Source organism: Alnus glutinosa, chromosome 9 (genome assembly GCF_958979055.1).
Source record: "Alnus glutinosa chromosome 9, dhAlnGlut1.1, whole genome shotgun sequence".
NCBI classification, from domain to species: domain Eukaryota; kingdom Viridiplantae; phylum Streptophyta; class Magnoliopsida; order Fagales; family Betulaceae; genus Alnus; species Alnus glutinosa.
In genome coordinates this window covers 12,894,765-12,912,718 of record NC_084894.1, presented here as the reverse complement: position 1 = coordinate 12,912,718, position 17,954 = coordinate 12,894,765, and the positions used below count along the sequence as shown (strand labels likewise).

At 37.1% G+C, this 17,954-nt stretch overlaps 1 protein-coding gene across 1 annotated transcript; it reads right to left on the bottom strand.

The window, feature by feature from the left end:
* Positions 1–1,756: 1,756 nt before the first annotated feature.
* Positions 1,757–3,816, bottom strand: LOC133877472 (protein NUCLEAR FUSION DEFECTIVE 4). The gene is made up of 2 exons (XM_062315784.1): positions 3,625–3,816; positions 1,757–3,531 (listed from the first exon to the last, which is right to left on the bottom strand). Exon 2 carries the CDS (start codon positions 3,527–3,529, stop codon positions 1,760–1,762), a length of 1,770 nt encoding a protein of 589 aa, XP_062171768.1. The 5' UTR covers positions 3,530–3,531; positions 3,625–3,816; the 3' UTR covers positions 1,757–1,759.
* Between the last annotated feature and the right edge of the window lie 14,138 nt (positions 3,817–17,954).

The window sequence follows — 17,954 nt, the reverse complement described above, 5'->3', positions numbered from 1 at the left end:
TTATATTATATTTTTAATTATATTCATTTTAAGTAGCATACATGATCGGGTTGTGATTCATACACAAACCCAAGCACAATTATTGCACAATCCTTAGGCATATTAGGATAGAATCTACGTGTGTGTATGTAAATTTTACCGAAATGTATTAAAGGTTAGATTTTTAACATTTTTCAACCTGATCACCTTACTGGAGATACTAACAGACAAAAGATGACTGATGCTGTGATACACAGACATGAGATGAGACAACCCTTGATTCCTGACACCGCATAAAACAACGTCTACCTACTTCCTTCAATCAGGTAGTAGGGAGGCTACTTTATTCGATGAACAAAAGATAAGGATAGTGTGACGTGTCTTATCAACAGCCAAAACTAATAAAAAAAAAAAAAAAACAAGCACTCATTGATATATTTTTAAATCGAAAATTTTTATTTCTTTTTTTTGAAGCCTTTGGTAGGCATATCGGAAAGTAATTTGGTGCTTATGCTCCGTTTGTTTCGGCGTAAAATGATTTCTGAAAAATGATTTCGGTATTTTTCGGTGTTTGGTAGGGGCGAAAATAATAGTTAACCGGAAAATAATTTCTGTTTGACCAAAAATGCTTAGTAAATTTCGGAAAATGATTTACGCTTTTTAAAAGCGTAAATCATTTTCCGAAGACGTCTGACGCGGTCGATTTATTTTAAACAACGCAGTCGACCTTCACGTTTAAGCAGCCGACCACCATCGAAATCTTGCCGGTATCGAATTCCGACAACATCTGGATAATGTCGTCGGAATCTGGCGACGGAATCCGGCCACCTTCGCCGGAATCCGGTCAGCCCAGATTCCGGCAACCAATCTGGCCGGATTCCGGCGATCTGGCCGGATCTGGGCAGACCGGCCGGATTCTGGCGATCTGGCCGGATCTGGCCAAATGGCCGGAATCCGGTCGGTTTGGCCAGATCGCCGGGATCCGGCCGGCCTCTCTGGCCAGAGCCGGCCGGCTCTCTGGCCAGACCGGCCGGATCTGGCCAGATCCGGCCAGATCGCCGGGATCCGGCCAGATCGCCGGGATCCGGCCGGTCTGGCCAGAGAGCCGGCCTGCTCTGGCCGGATCCCAGCCGGCTCTGGCCAGAGAGGCCGGATTCTGGCCAAATGCCGGCCGGATCTGGCCAGATCCGGCCTCTCTGGCCGGAATCCGGCCACTTCGCCGGAATCCGGCCATCCCAGATTCCGACAAAACTGTCCGGATTCCGGCCATTATCTTGAATTCTGACTGTATTAACCGAAATCAAGTAAAATTTGTAAAAATGGTCAGAATCTTGTCAGTCAGTGACGGAATCTCGTTATCGATGATTTTTATATTATTTTATATTAATATTTATATGTTTTGAATAAAAATTAATTTTTATAGGTTAATATGTTTGAATGAAAATATAAAAAATATTTGTAATTTTCTGTACGCGCCAAACACCGAAAAATGCTTTCGGCGAAAAATATTTTCCAGAAAAATGACTTCTCTGAAATTATTTTACGACGAAAACCATTTTACGTCGAAACAAACGGAGCATTAAACTCAATATATATATATATATATATATATATATAGAAGATGGGATCGAGGCAGGAGTTATCGAGAACTTTTGCTGCTAAAATAAACATAGATTCAGAAGCATGTCCGCCAGATCGAATACATTGGTAATCAAATAATTAAGCATATATATATATATAAAAAAAAAAAAAAAAAAAAATATAGACTCAATCAAAAGATTCAAAACTCGTCATTTATTCGGTTTTTTTCTTTGGGAGTCTCATCATCTGTTGCTTCCTCTCTAAACTTCTTGTATATATCACCTCTGTAAAATTCACGCGTCCTCGCCACCAAAATCAATGAAATAAGGGCTCCAAAGAAGGTAACAGCAGCCAGAACAATGAAAGATAGTCTATAACACTGGGAACCAAGGCAAGTCAGCTCCTTCACCGAAGACCTATCCAGACCCATCTTCGCTAGCTCCTTCAATGCCTCTCTGTCGTACAGCATCCCAGTGACCTTCACGTTGAGTATATACGATCCAAGTGGACTTGCCAATTGTCCACAATTGAACAATGTTGAGTAGTACTTGAGGCCGAAAAGCTCCGAAATGATGGCGAAAAGCAGAGGCAATTGTGCGCCGAACGAGAACCCGATGATGATGGATGCCACATAGACAGCTCCGGGGGCCGGGAAGGCGATGAGCAGGTGGCCGATGCACGAAAAAAGAAGCACCAGTGTCATCATAGCCGGCCGGGGAAGTTTGTATCTAGCAAGCAGGGTTTCAGAGACAAACCCGGAGAAGACTCTTCCGAAGTAATTCCATATGCTAACCAGTGATACAAAGGTGCTTACAGTTCGGGTGGGATATCCCAATGACTCGCCTATCTGCCCCAGGTTGTCTACCGCCGTCAAACTCGACCCGAGTCCGCACAATGTTGCGAGGAATAGAATCAACATGTCAATGCTCAGGAGTGCTTGTAAAATGGTGTAGTCTTCTCCTCTTTCCGGCTTGTTAAATATGTTTGAGAAACAAGATGTCCCAGCTGCCACCTTCTCTTCTTGCTCTGCAGAAGAATATGGCGGTGGCGTTACCTCTTTTGACTGAATTGCCAGTGGTGTTTCTTGGACATTGATATAGTCAGGCAGTTTCTTGAGGTTCCAGAGTTGCAGCTCTTCGCGAATCGCAATAAACAGAGGAACAAAGAGCATGAAAGAAATCACAGCAGCACTTCCAGCAAAGGCTTCGTGGGAGAAAACAATCTGTTTCTGAAGGAGAGTCATAACCATGAGAAATAACGCGAGCACGATTGAGACGTAGAGGAAATGGTAGAAGACTCTGATCTCGTTGGGTTGCCTCACAATCTTGATGGTCCGGATCGTGTACACGAACACCACCGACAGCGCCGCGGGGAACCACGCGATTAGAAGAATAAGAGATACGGAATCGCTTCCATAGATGGCTAAGTAAAGCTGTGTCATGACAGCTCCGCTCAGCCCCACGAAACCCTTCAACAGCCCCAACATAACGCCTCTGCTTTCAGGGAAGTTCTTGACACATGTGACGAGAGCTCCTGTATTTGCAAAGTTTTGTGAATTGGCTCCAACGCATATGTAGATGCACATCTGCCATACCTTTGGCTTGGCGATTTTTCCGGTGACAGCCAGCCATATCATGAAGTATCCTGCAAAATTCAAAGCCGACCCTACGAGCAGGACAAACCAAGTTGGGGTTACCTCGGCTATGAGGCCGGACAGAACCCCAACATTGGCTCCAAGATCTTTGAAGAAGCCCAGCAGATTGAGCGTGGTTTGGTCGTATCCAAGAGAGGCTTTTATCTGTTTGGAGTAGATTCCGAAAAGGTAAGTTGCACCAGCGCCGGTCATTATTAGGAAGGAGGCGAAAACCGTGAACCATCTTCCCCGTACTAGGTGTACTAGAAAAGGGAAGAACTCTCCGCCTCTAATGCCACCGCCACGGCCACCACCACCGGAGAACGTGCTGGCCATAGCTGCCTCACCAATGTTTTCTCTAAATGATTATGGATTTTAAGCAAAAAGGAAAATAACCAAGCAAGAGTGTCAAAGGAAGAGGTATTTCCTACCGGAGGTTTGGTTGGAAAGAGTGGAACAATGATAGTCTTTCAGGGATTAACTGGATTGCAAGAAACAATAAAACATTCAAATTGCAGTTGGTACTTTAGAGGAATAGAAGAAACTTCGGAGACTCAGCGGCCGGCCAACCTCCTTGAAATGGTAAGGAGGAGGTGACTAATAATGGGGGCTATAAATATGCCAATAGTTAGGAGTGAGTTTGTTAACATATATAGTAAACGATAAGGACTATCTCTTTATTTATTTATTTTAATAATAACGTGACTTCTAAAATTACCGAGAATCAAAATATAATAGTAATTCATCTCAAATTTAATGATAATATAATAAAAACTATCTGGGTCAAATGCTTATCTTCTTAAAAATAACCGAAGTGCCTTCGAGAGCATGCGTTATTTTAGGATAAAGATTCATTACAATTATGGGTTGGTTTGAATGTATTTACCTATTTACATAAATTTTGACTTGTTTAACTACTTATTCGGAATAAGCAAATTCTATCTGTGTATATTATTATCAATTCAAACAATAATTATTGATTTTGTAATAATTGAAACTGACCTTCAAAACAAGTCCATTATTGATTATTGTATTGTCTCTTTGGGGTGAACCATAAATTGGCTTCGGACATGTGAAAGGAGAGGATAGATTAAGCTGTCACATCCTCTAGGAAGTGAGAGCCACCCATATTGGCACTCGGATTTGTTAAAGTTACTGATCAAATGCCTAAATCATGGTCCGTGATTTTATATTCACTTTAATTTCTGTGTTAGTCAAAGTCATTTACCATCTGATTACAATTTTTTTATTTCCCATTGGAGTATGTGAACTATGAGTCATGTGGCCTACAGGTAAGACAATTGATGCTTGAAATCTCAAACAACTCAGACATGTGATGAAGCAAAAGGAACAAACAAATATTTTTTTCTTCTTGCTTTTAAAATAGTTCACTCTCAACAAAACATTAGGATTTGGCTCTATGCCCATCTATGTATCTAGTCAGCTAAGAACACGCAACGAGATAATAGGTTAAGTTTTAAGAAAATTCAGATTTTAAATTATGAAGGAATCTAAATCTTTTAGATTCGGAGGAACCTAGACCTTTTCAAACGCAAGGTTTATGATTATTTCTGCTTCATTTTTATTAATCATTAAATAAATAAGAAAATTACAAAGACATAGAATATGAAATGAAACACTTACCTCTCTACCTTAAGATAACTCCTAATACAAATTAACTACACGGAGATGACTCTTAACTCTAACTTGGAGAAACCTACTACTAAATAATTTTTGCATCATAGTGCTATAAATAATTAAAAGACTATAACTTAAATAGATAACTATAACTATCTTTATTTAATTAAACTACAATTACTCTAAAATAAACCAATGGAAGTTATGTCGATGTCTTCTACATGTTGCAGACTTTTACGTTCATAACACTTGTAACTTTCTTTCTTTTTCGAAGCTGGTTTTGTTTTAATTAGTTATGGCTAATAAATATTGTTGTCATTTTTTTATAATAAAAAAAAAAGAAAAAAAAAAAAAAAAAAAAAAAAAAAGAAAATTTCACTTAACTCTTTAAATTTTCATTGCTTTTGCAATCACATTTTTAAGTTCAAAAACTCTCAATTTAGTATATTTTAGTTTAAAAAATTTGCAATATTACCTATTCGCTAGGATTTTTTGTTAAATCTTTACGGAGGGTTTGAAAATTTAAAAAATATATTTTTTTAAAAAGAAAAAAATTAATTAATTAATGTAATCTTAAAAATTTATAAATTTTACAAAAGTATAGAGGTCATTTCACACTTACTTTGTCATTTGATTTAATTCCAAACCCTAGTGGAAATGTGACATTGCAAACTTTGTAATTTAATACACTAAATTAAGAATTTTTAAACTTAAAAAAAAAATTATAAAAGTGATCAAAATTTCAAGATGATGAGAATTTTTTTTCATAAAAGAAAAAGAAAAAAAAAAAAAAAAAACAAGGTCTCGTGATGGATGACGACAAAGTTAACAAGAAAAAACAAAAAAAAAAAAAAAAAAAAACAAAGTCGATCTCATCCAGAGACAAAAGTAATATAGAAGCACTTTCTTTGCTGCTATATATGAAATAAAAAAATAATAATAAAAAAAAAATAAAATGCCACTTTCTAAGAATAGGACCTCCTACAGTCCAACTTGGGTATAATATCAAATTATCAATTCTTTGTACTCGATGGAGAAACGTCATACAATTGCACGCCAACCATATCCCCACCCCCACGGGATTAACATGAACAAAGTCATAAAGGGATGGCCGGCATCATTGACATGGAAACGCTTTGCCTTCTTTTTACTGTGGACGACTTGAAACGGTTTGAACAACTTGTGATCAAATTGGAATTGGAAGGGAAAGAATTGTAAAATCACTACCAATAATTTGATTGAGCTGCAAAACGTTTTATGAGGTTTAAAAATTGATTTAAAACTTTTTTTCTTCTTTTTAAATAAAGAATTCATAAACGTGAAGGAAATTAAAGATAATAAACACAAAAGATTTACATGGTTCGGTCTAATGACCTACATTCACATATTAAAGCATTATAAGTTACATTTTACTCTTATTCTTGATGATGTTTAATGATGTTTACATTACCAATTATTCCTATTTACAGGAAAAATGTCGTAGGTAAATAGAATAATGAAGTAATCAATTCACAAATATTTTATTATCAATCACAATTACATGAAAATATATTCTAAAATCTCCCCCTCAAACTAATGGTAAAAGATTCTTGAAACTTGAGTTTGAAAAAATCGAATAGCTTTTTCTTCTTCTTCTTGGAGATGGCAGCGGTCTGCGACGTTGGTAAAAGATGATGGCCGAAAACTCGTTAGAGTTGATGGCAGCCGGTGGTGGTAACTTGAGTTGGGGGCGGTAGGTAACAGTGACAGTGATCGGAGATATGCATTTGAGAACAATAGGCCGAAAATTGGTCAAAATAAGGCAAACTATGGACCAAAAATAAGGGTCAACTTAGATCGAAATGGGGCCAACTATGGCCTAGAATGGGCATGGGTCATCAAACAAAACCAAAAAAAGTCAGGTATGCGTCATCAAACAACACCAATAAAAGCTAAAAAATTGGACAAATAAAGAGCCAAAAGATAGGCTACATGGCCCAAGTATAGGCCACTTAGCCTGTTCTTTTTTTTTCTTTGTTTAATTTTTTTTTTTTTTAATTCAACCAAGTTTTTCTTTTTCCTTGCTTTCTCCTTTATTTTATTTAATAATGAAACAAAACCCTAAATCAGCCTACAATTTTCTTTTCCAAGAAGCTGTTTTGGCTTTCAATTACATGGTTGCCTTGATGGATCTACGATAAGAAGTGTTTATTTACATTTCCCCATAAAATCTATTTGGCTCGCTGGACGAGTTTTTGACTAAACTTTCAAGGGAGTCACCCAATACCCAATAGTAGTCTGCAAGGGTCTCATTCTAATGCCTCAGTAAGAGAAGAGTATATTAAATGCACAAGAAGTAAGTCTTAGGTTTATGCATGATATAACGGCCTATTTATAAGCTAAGAGGTAGAGGCAAACTTAAACTAGGTATTCTACTCCAACTTGTCCTAGGAGCCCCGTCAAAGCCTGATTTGGACTCGAATCCCTTATTAGACCCGAATTTGGATTCTTTCCCCATTTGTCTTGGAGTAAACTCAGTCCCAAATCTTTAGGGATTAGATTTGGACTGGGAGTTCTATTCCAATTCAATTCGAAGTAGGGTTGTTGACCGAATTCTTCAAGGAGTCCTAATTATACTCAAATTGTAACTCCTAACCCAATTCGACTTTGAGTAGGAGTCTAATCCGGATTTCATAGGATGAGTGAGACCTTGTCCCGAAATTTCGGGGGTTGGACTTGACCATATCCTCCTTTGGATCAAAGAGCGAACATCATTGACATCTACTATGATAAGACCGATACCCGAGTTTTCGAGACAACTAGTTTGGGTGTCTATCTCTTGTGATAGGCCTATTCGGGCGATCTTGCTATCTTGGCTTGGGGCCTCCAATTCTTCTCAAAACGGTACTGACCTGGAGGCCCATAATTCTTTAGATGGGCCTATTTGAGTAGGAACAGTTACCCCTAATTCCCTTATCCGAAGCAAACTCAAATAATAAAAATTTTGTGTCTCAAAAAATATGAGCCTTGCCTTCTTCCGAGGCTTGAACACTCTCTAGCTTCCTCTTTTTCGAATGTCTCGGGTACAAAGTTGCCAATGGTGATACTCCTTAGTAAACTTTGTAATCCTCTTCCGATAATGAAGGAAATAGTTTTTTTTTTTTTTTTTTTCCTTGTAATATCTTCGGGAATTATGTAATGCCTTTGTTGTAAGTTGTAACGCTCCATATTTGAACCAACAAATTCGTAAGCAAAAACCTCCAGTTTCTACGTGATATTGCTACATCAGCACTAGAACTAACATAGTGGAATATGTATATATTTCTAAGGACTTATGAATTGAGCTTGTGATGAGTAATGCTAAAAGTTCTTCTTGTGTCCCTCTAAAAATGAGGTAGCTCGTAAAATCACTATTAGACTTGTGATTGATCACTATTAAATTTTGATTAAATGGTGATTTTAAAAGTTAACTCATTTTTGGATGGACACAAGAGTAATACAGATGGACTTATAAAATTACTCCATAATGTTTTTTTGCAATTTATTTTGGCAGTAGCTGCAAATATGTCCTAAAGACTTGAGGCAATTTGTTACATGGGATTTCGGGTGTTGGGCTATTGAGGTTGTTTTTATTCAGTGTTGGAAAGAGAGAGGGAAAATAGATTGGATTTTGCCTTCTCGTTTATGGGGGTGTTTAGGTGGGTTTAGGTTGAGGAGAGTGGAAGTGCAAAGGAGGAAAGTCTGGAAAGACAAAACGAAAAAGGTGGAAGCCATGTGATGAAACTTTATCAGGAGAATTATGTACAGAAAAGTTATTACAGCTTGCCAGTGGGCAATGGCTGAGGAGAAAGCCCAAGCTTGAGACCACTGTAATGACGTGTGTATTGGCACTATTCACAGGAGTGCATATGAAAAGTGACATAGAATGACGTGTGGACTTATATATACAAAGAAAATCCATCCAAAGGATTGGATGGATTTTCTTTGAAAGCTTTTATTCATCAAAAATTAAAATATCCATCCGAGGGATTGGTTCAGTGGTAAAGGACCTTATACTTTGTTTTTTGGATGAATAACCTTTGACTTGTTGCTAATATTTTCATTTGATCAGTTTAAGGTTCGAAGTTCTTTAAGTGCAAACAGTTTTTTAGAGTCATACTTGCAGCAAATTCGAGTCTTATACATGTGGAGAATCGCCTTGCACCAGTTCATATTTGCCTTTCAGATGAATGCACAAAATGAGTCCCTTGGCTTCCGGTCCTTCAAAAAAAAAAAAAAACAAAATACTTGAGCTCCGTTTGTTTTGGCGCAAAATGTTTGTTAAAAAATGTTTTCATCATTTTTTAGTGTTTAGTAGGGGCGAAAATAATGGTTAATGGAAATCATTTTCTGTTTGACTGTAAAATCTTCTTTAATTTTTGGAAAACAATTTACAGTTTCGAAAACCGTAAATCGTTTTCTGGATTTAAACTCTCCACTCTAAGACGCACGTTTGTAGGAATCCGCCACCGTCGAGCACTGGAGTTTATTGGTAACCTGACTCTACCACCGAAGATCCCAAAATTTTAGTGTCGGATTTCCGGAATCCGGCGACGTCGCCGAATTCTAGCAAACCAGATTCCGGCCAAACTAGTTGGTATTTGACCAATGTGGCCGGAATCTAGCCAGTACAGCCGGATTCCGTTTGACGTCGTTAGTGATTTTTTCATACGAGTCAAACGTCTGAAAATATTTTAAAAAAATAAATAATTTTTTCTGAAAACTAATTTTGTTGAAAATATTTTAAGATGAAAAACATTTTACACCGAAACAAACTGAGTATTAGAAAAATCTTCAATCAAGTGAAAATTCGTTCAAGCTAACAAAGAGTTAGAAAGGAGTAGAGATATTTTCTTGCTTTCAGCATCTCCATTCATAACATAACCTCTCATGATTGTGTACAAATTCCAATTTCTCAATAGAGATTTTCCACTTTCTCATGATTGCGTCGCTCCTTCTTCATTCGTGCATTAGGCCCCGTTTGAAAACCACTTTCCTCTCTCCTCCCCTTCCCTTCACTTCTCTAAAAAATATCAATTTTAAAACATTCTTAACTTTTTTCACTTTTTTATTACTTTTTAAATAAAAAAATTCACTACAATACAAATTTTTTTCACTTTTCCATATAAATTATTTCAACTTTATATCACATCAATTTTAATTTTCAATCATTCAAAAGAAAAAACCCAACGGGAGGAGAAGATAAGGGGTTTTCAAATGGGGCTTAAGCCTTTTATTTTTATATTTAGTGGAGACCGTCTAGTACTTTTCTTAGAAAACAATCTCCACCCACCCAATGAGCCGTAGTTGTCACATTTGGGGTTAAGGTGGACGATCGTTGCTGTCACACTTTCTTTCCCAAATAGATTGCCTGAGAGACTGTCGCGAGGCAAAACGTGTAAGTGCTAGTTTCTATATATGGTTATATTTGATAAGGTATTACGTGACCATGTGGCCACCCTCAGTGGAGGAGAGGCAGCCACCCCTATTCTCTACTGAGGGTGACCACACAAGCAAGGGTGGAACTAAGATATTTGGTGTGAAGGGACGAATTTTTATTATTATTTTTTTGATAATTTGGGGAGACAGACTTATATAAATACAAAACTACATACATACATATAATTTGTTTATGTTTATGTTTATATAAAATAAAAGCATAGATGTCTTAAATTTAATCTCATGGCATCACAAATACATAATAGCATAAACAACTAGCAAATAAACTAAAGTCTAAACACAATCTATAAGGTCCACGAAAACCGGTACTTTTGAGCGTGAACTTTTTTTCCTAACAAGATTTCCTGAAGCCTCAAACAATAACAATGCTAATAGTTAAGCCAAAACATTAATGGTATAATCATAAATAATTAAATCATTAAACTTGTGATGCCAAACAAATATTATGAATCTAAATAATTACAAAATAACAATTCAAAAAATTAAAAAATTAAAAAAAAATAGATATTTTCATGATATTCCCCATTTTAGCTGGAGGGAACTAGAGTCTTAGGTTTTTTATGTTAGAAGATGGGGTAGAACTAAAATATAATAATAAAGTTGGACAAAAATGCTATTTTGGGAGGACAAATTTATAAAATATGGAATATTATTCGCATATTCCACGCAACGCTACTACATACTTATGATCCACACAACGAAAATTGCATCTATATTTTTTTTCTCTTTTTTCTTGAAACTACAAACCCACTTATATAACTAGAACTGAACACTTGAGCTTAACTAAATAGACAACTTCATATATCAAAATTCATTACAAATTATATCTAACATTGTTCAAACTATTACAAAAATTTCACAAATGGCAACTTCTACTACTTATGGCTTATCACCACAAAATCCAGCCATACCTAGAAGGCTGAGGTCTTCAGCAGATCGTAGGGATAGAGGTCCAAAAACGAATTGGTTTCTTCCTCCCTCCTAGCAGCTATATCTGTAAAACTCCAAAGTTTTACAAGTGGAAATAGTGAGTCTACGGTTCAGCAAGCAAAAGTTTACAAACCAGTTACAGTGTGCGACATGAGCCATTCTTTTGAAAATTTCTCCCTACCAACAACACCCATTAACTACTGCCCCTATTACAAGCCTGAGGCCTGATATGCAGGGGACGTTCAACCGTCCCCCTGCACGCCTTTTATATTAAAAATTTTGTTTTCAAATCAAAAAGTTGTCTCTTTGATGACATCAGAGACAACTTTTTGATTTAAAAACAAATTTTTTAATATAAAAGGGTTCCTGAGGGACGGTTGAACGTCCCCCAGGAATCATTTCCCTACAAGCCTAGACCCTACTTTGAATCCATCTTTCATGGCTGTCAATGTTACGTACAACCTTTAAATTCTTAGTGGAAAGTGGAGCATTGGTCTCTCCACCCTCATTAGTACCCATCTCCTCACGTTCATGTGCCCGATGGCTGGACAATAATCTTACAAACGATGGTATTGTTTTTTCGATTTTTTCGTTTTTCTTAATAACTCTTAGAGCTAACTGCTTTGATACCATTTGTTGTGAAGATCCTTTTTTTTTTTTTTTAAACATACAAATTAATCATCACAGTGGTACGACTAATTGTTGCTTAGCCAACATGTGATACACATCCCATAATATGTACCTGATATTCAGAGTCGACATCTATGCAGCAAATAACACATATAAACATAAAGTGGATAGCGGAAAGCACGTTTATAAACATAACTATTAATTATACAAAAGAGCCATCCATAAGTCTATCTGTTTAAGGCTTTTAGACATAACATTATCTACATACCCAAAAGGATGGCTCAACAAATACATGTGTCATATAAGACACGAGCCATATATAAAATAACTACAAAAGAAACCACCCAAGTCCGACACATCTACGACCCCAGCAAAGTGCCTCAGTCGTAGTATCCCAAGTAGATTGCCACAGGGTCGTCATCAACATCTGTGGTACTTGCAGCCAAACAAACATCATCTATATTGTTGTGGTGTTAGCCACATCCGTACAGGTGAAAGTATAATTTCACCACCTCAGCAATATAAAACTAAGGTTTGAGCAGTATAATACTCACTGGTTTTCACAATGAGCCAATCTTTAAATTTACCATATGTTTACAATAACAGCTAGCTGTGAAATGATAGGTTTATAAAATGTTTCTTAGCCAATAAGATAAACTATGGTAATTGGTTCACAAAACAATACATATAAATAAATCATGTGACTCAGACATTCCCATACGCAAGCTTTCCGTTCCTTTGGGAAAATATAAAGTGGTTGTCTAGGAATTCTAGTCCAAGTAGGAGGAGGAAAAGATCTTTTCTTTTCTAATTTTGCCCTATTGCCAGTTCTACCGCCTCCGTGTGCTCTCGAGCGTAATTTGCTGGTGTGGTTGAGCTCCTACACTTGATGTATGCCCGAGTGCCTATTGCTCCTAGCTTGCGCTCGATCAAGCGCTTATAGTAGTGTAAGATGCTAGATTTACCTTGTGCATTTTATCCCTTTAAGACCAAAGAATTGCTTATGTTTTTCCTTTGGCTCTTGAAAGTACTGTTAACATAAAAAAATAAAAAATAAAAATAAAAAAAATAAATTAATTAATTAAAAAAAAAAAAAAAAGCCAAACATCATATTACAATGAGACTAAGAGGCTAGCATATGCAAGTTAAGGGCTTGAATGTGTAACATTCAATGCTCATTAGTGGCAAGACGAGATCGATGGGTCATTTCACATAGTGGCGAGATCTAAACAATGCTTTGAGATCCAGGGTTTGTTTTGGTAAATCGAATGGGTTGTGAGTTTTACACAACTTTTACACAACACGTTCACATGGAGTGGAACCCATGTGGTGGGTTCCATACACATAAGTCCCACCTCACATGAGTGTGTTGTATAAAATTTATATAAATTTGTTGTATAAATATCATTTCTCAAATCGAATTCGCGCTTCAATCTATGGTTCACTTTCTCAATAATTGATTTTAGGTCCAGCTAACGAGGAGCACGCGTCCCAATTAATGAGGGTAATTCCGTGTTCATGTATTACAATTAAGGGTAATTTGGACATTCAATTTAATTCATTAGATGGGAGGGTAAATTCAACATTTTACTGCTTAAAGCTGGGTTATAACAGTCGGTCTCTGTCAAAATATGTTATGTGACATGCACGTGACCCCTCAATTAGCCTGTAGGGTTGCACTGATTTGTAAATAGATCCCTAATGTATAAAAAGTAGCCTAAAACTCCCTGCTCGCAACTTCACCTTAGGACTCGCTAGCGCCTGTTAAGGCTAGTCATCATTAACTCTTTGTCATGTTTATCTTACAGGAATAGCAATCAAAGCTAAGATGGTGATTAGATACCATATACTTGGTTTGGGAGCCGGCCCTAGAGAGAAAAGTTAGAAACTAGCGGCTAGGTTTTCAGGGGGAGGTCACGCCTCCCTCCTCCGGTGATGTTTCCCTCCTCGCCCTTCTAGGGTGGAGGAGGTTTTTTTGTTCCTTCCTGTCTGGATCCAGTGGAGATTTGGTGCCTTCCAGCCTTTAGGGCTATGGAGTTTTTTGTTCCCCAAGTTAAATCCGGTTGTGGTTGATGTTTCCTACCAGAAGACTTCACGAGATTTGGGTTGGAGAGCAATTTTCTGGTGTGTCTCCGACGGAGTTTCCGAGTTATTTTTTCTTTGTTTTAGTTTCTTTCTTTGGAGTCAAATTTGCTCACTTCGGCTGGTTTTTTCAAGACACACGCCTCTAGCTTTACGATGGTCGCCAGTTTCTTCCGGTCCAACAACCTCCAGCTGCAGTCATGCCAATTCTTCATGCTTGGCGCATGGCCTACACGCGCCAGGGATATCACTCCCTGGACTAGCGCGTGTGTGTCACGACTTATCTTCCAAGGCGCATCTGGTGGTTCTGAGGTCTTCCAACGGATTTCTGCTGCATAAGAGGTCACCGGCGACGGCGCTTCCTGACGCCGGCCCCCTTTTTGGCTTCTATTTTGGGTTGCTTTCATTGTTTTTTCTTGTCTTTTCACAGTGTGCCTCTGTGATACTTAAATGTTACTGGACTATTTGTTGGCTTAGAGCACTCACATTGGATCATGTAAAAACTCCTCTAAATCTATAATAGATAACAAACTCACAAAAACATCCCTCCATTGGATTATCTATCCTAAATCTAAAATAGAGTTTTGATAGATTTGTGAATAGTGCAACTCTACATGTGGAGTTGCTCTATTCACCAATTTATCCATTATTTTATTGTTTTCTACATACAAAAAGTGAAAAAAGTAAAATGACAAAAAGTTGAAAAGAGATAAAAAGAATAAAATAAGAGTAAAAAAAGAGTATAGAGTTAAGAATAGATAATCGGATGGAGTGTGCCTTTTAAAACCCATTAGCTAAACTAGATAAAGTGAGTTTTGATTAGCTATTTTAGATTGAAATATACACGATCCAATGTGAGTGCTCTTAGGTGCTAGATCTGGCATCTTTTATTTGTTGATTGTACTTAAATGTAAAGGATGGCTCAGTAATGTTCTTGTAATGGTTATGTATTGCTTTGGTTGCTGTTCAAGTCAGATTTATCTGACTTAAGGTGTAGGGGTCTTATACCTCTTGTTTTGTCTTTCCCCTGTGGCTTTCTTTGAGTAATATATGATAACATGCTATTTGTTCAAAAACATAAAAATAAAAATAACTCTCTGTCTTTCTAGCCACTTTCCTAGCTTGCTTCGCCATACCGGTGAATGGACTTACAATTCCTTTGAGAAGGGTGTGATGCCACCACCTATCAGGCCCGACGAGCGGTCCACGAAGCTGCATCCCTACTCACCTAGTCCATGCACATCGCTCTCTCTTGGACGTTGGCTGCCTATCCTAGATCTTCCCATTTTCAAGAAGATCCTGGTCTCGATAGCAAATTTAAGGTTTCTTTTGCGATTTTAAGTCAGTTTAGGATGTTTTAAGAGTTATTTTTGTGCTTGTAACTTATAAAAGGCATAGAGAATCTTAGCTAGGTTTACGAGTTCCATCCTTAGAACGTATGATCATGGGATGACACGGAGCTAGAGGTGGTTGTCTCTTATGAGTAGAAGGCACTGAAGAAACAAGAAAAGTTAGAATTGAAGGAGAACCCACCAGAGAATATTGTATAGAAACGGGAGGCCGCATATTTGCTCTTAAAAGGGGCAAGAGAAAGACAAATTGTCACGGCCTTCACTTCCTTCCCCACAAAGAGTGCACTTTACCTCCCAGATGATGCCGAAAGCTCACAATTCGTGCTTGAAATCTTGACAGAAATCCTCAATAATATACAATATCAGCACGAATAATAAAATGACAAGTGTCTCCTATATTAAAATATGAAATATAACTATATAAAAAAAATGGTAGTTTGGCCATCCCTATTCTTTTCTCTTTTTGTTTTTTTTTTTTTAATGATTTTTTATATTTTTATTATAGGGGACATTTGTCATTTTATTATTGGTGTTGACGTAGCATATTGACGTTATCAAAATTCCAAATGAAAGTTGGGAGCGGGGAGGTATTTGTCATTTTTGCTTACCACCGGAGTTTTAGGACACATTTTATACGCTAGGGAGCTATTTGGCAATCGGTGCAATCCCTATAAATTTTGCATTTATTCCTAGGATTTAACAAAAAATAAATAATTCCCAACCAGAGGGGGTAAATGAAAGGGCTTGGTAGATTGGTGGAGAACATTTCAACTTTGTGAATTTTATAAAAAAAAACATTCTAAATTTGGTGTTCTCCCCTTTATTTTTCTAAAGGCTTTCATTCTTTCCCCTTCTCAGTTTATTTGATTTTATTTGATCTTTTGGTTTTTTTTTTTTTTTTTAATTTGTTTTTGGGCAAATTGGATTTTTTTTTGGGGGGGGGGGGGGGGTTTAGGCAGCTGTCTAACCCTTTGAGTCGTCCCTGTGAAAGAGAATACTGAACAAATAAAGTTTTGGGACAAAATGTTTTATTTTATCACAAAACAGTGCATTGGCATTTGATCAAACAAATTGCTTCGTGTTGGTGATGTTTGAAAAGCTTGCCAAACGTGAAAGCAATGGATGAAATAATAGAGAAATGGAATCCAAAGGGTAGCCAATGAGAGAGTTACAGTCTGAAGAGAATGAGAACCCGTGAACTCCAAGCCAAAGCTGACAGAGAAGATCGTGAGCAGATTTTCTGTTCAGAATCCGTGATATTTGGTCTGTCGATTTGAGTTGCATTCATCCCTAGATAAGGACAAAAATTTAGATCCTCATCTGTGAATATGAATTACAGAAAGATATTCATCCCTTTTTATCATTCATTTTTACAAGTGTTTGTGAAAGAAAGGATCAGATGACCATTTCCTTATCATCTAAACAGTCTGGTTATAGGACCTATTATTGTAGGTTTCTTCTCTTCAACCAATCGGTACGATCTCAACGGGCCCAACAATGAGGCCCATAATTGAAACAAATTTGGACTTGAGATAGATAGGCCCAAGCCCAAGTTTTCAGGTTGGTCAGTCGGTCGGTGGATTGGTTGCCTATCGACCGAAAGGGGTTGGTCCAGTTTGGTAGCTGATCCCCTTAATCGGTTGGTCGGTTGTTGAAACCAACGACCAACAGCCGTCGGTAACGGCTGAATACCGATCTAAGACGGTCGGTGCTTAGCCTTCACATGGATCACAAACCTCCACATGGATCACATGGCTCCTTTTGAAATCTCAAGTCACCACCACTTCTACCTCAAGAAAATTAACAAATGTATTTTGTGGTATTTTAAGTTTTTTTATTTTAAAAAAATTATGATGTGGCCTATCGATAAAAACTATTTTTGTATTGTAAATAGTGTGTTATCTTTTGAGTTGTTTGTTAATATATTTATGTTGAGAACAGAAACACAAATAAGCATAGTCAAAATATTTTAAGAAAAATATATTATTTTTATAATTTAATTAAAACTTTAAAAATTAATTTTTGTATTTAATTACATTAAAAAGAATCTCTATGTTGAAAGAACAAAAAACCCAATCTAAAAAGAAAAAAAGAACAAAAACCCACAAAAAATCAGTAAAAAATGGTGTTTGTGATGGTAGTGGTGGGGTAAGGATTGAGTTCGGATGGTAAAGGTAGCAGTAGTAGTAACAATATGAGAATTAAGTTTAGGGTTTAGCTTGCCTCAAGTGATTCAATAACAAAAGATCTCCTGTTAGTCTTACCATATGCTAACACGTCACTCCCTTTTCAAATGAAGGGTGAAGGTTGAAACATGTCACTTCCTTTTGAATAGAACTAACGAAGAAGGTTTAATGTCTTTTGTACAAAGAGCAACATCGATGGGCAACCTGACCCATGCCATTTATGGTAAGACTAACGAGTATGGCTCAAAATTGCATCCCCAAAATACTTGCTGAAAGGGATGAGCTTTTGCAGCGTAAGCATCCCCAAAATTGCTCCTGGTGTTGGAGAAAACTTTTAAAGTTAGGAAGTATGGCTTGAGGTTTCATCAAATTTGAGGTTGGTGATGGCAAACACATCCATTTATAGATGGATCACTGACAGCCTTTTGGTGTGTTGTTTGAAAAATATGGATATAGAATCATCTA

Excerpts from the sequence above, each read along its gene's own strand:
- LOC133877472 (XM_062315784.1), bottom strand. The coding sequence starts at position 3,529 with ATGGCCAGCACGTTCTCCGGTGGTGGTGGCCGTGGCGGTGGCATTAGA.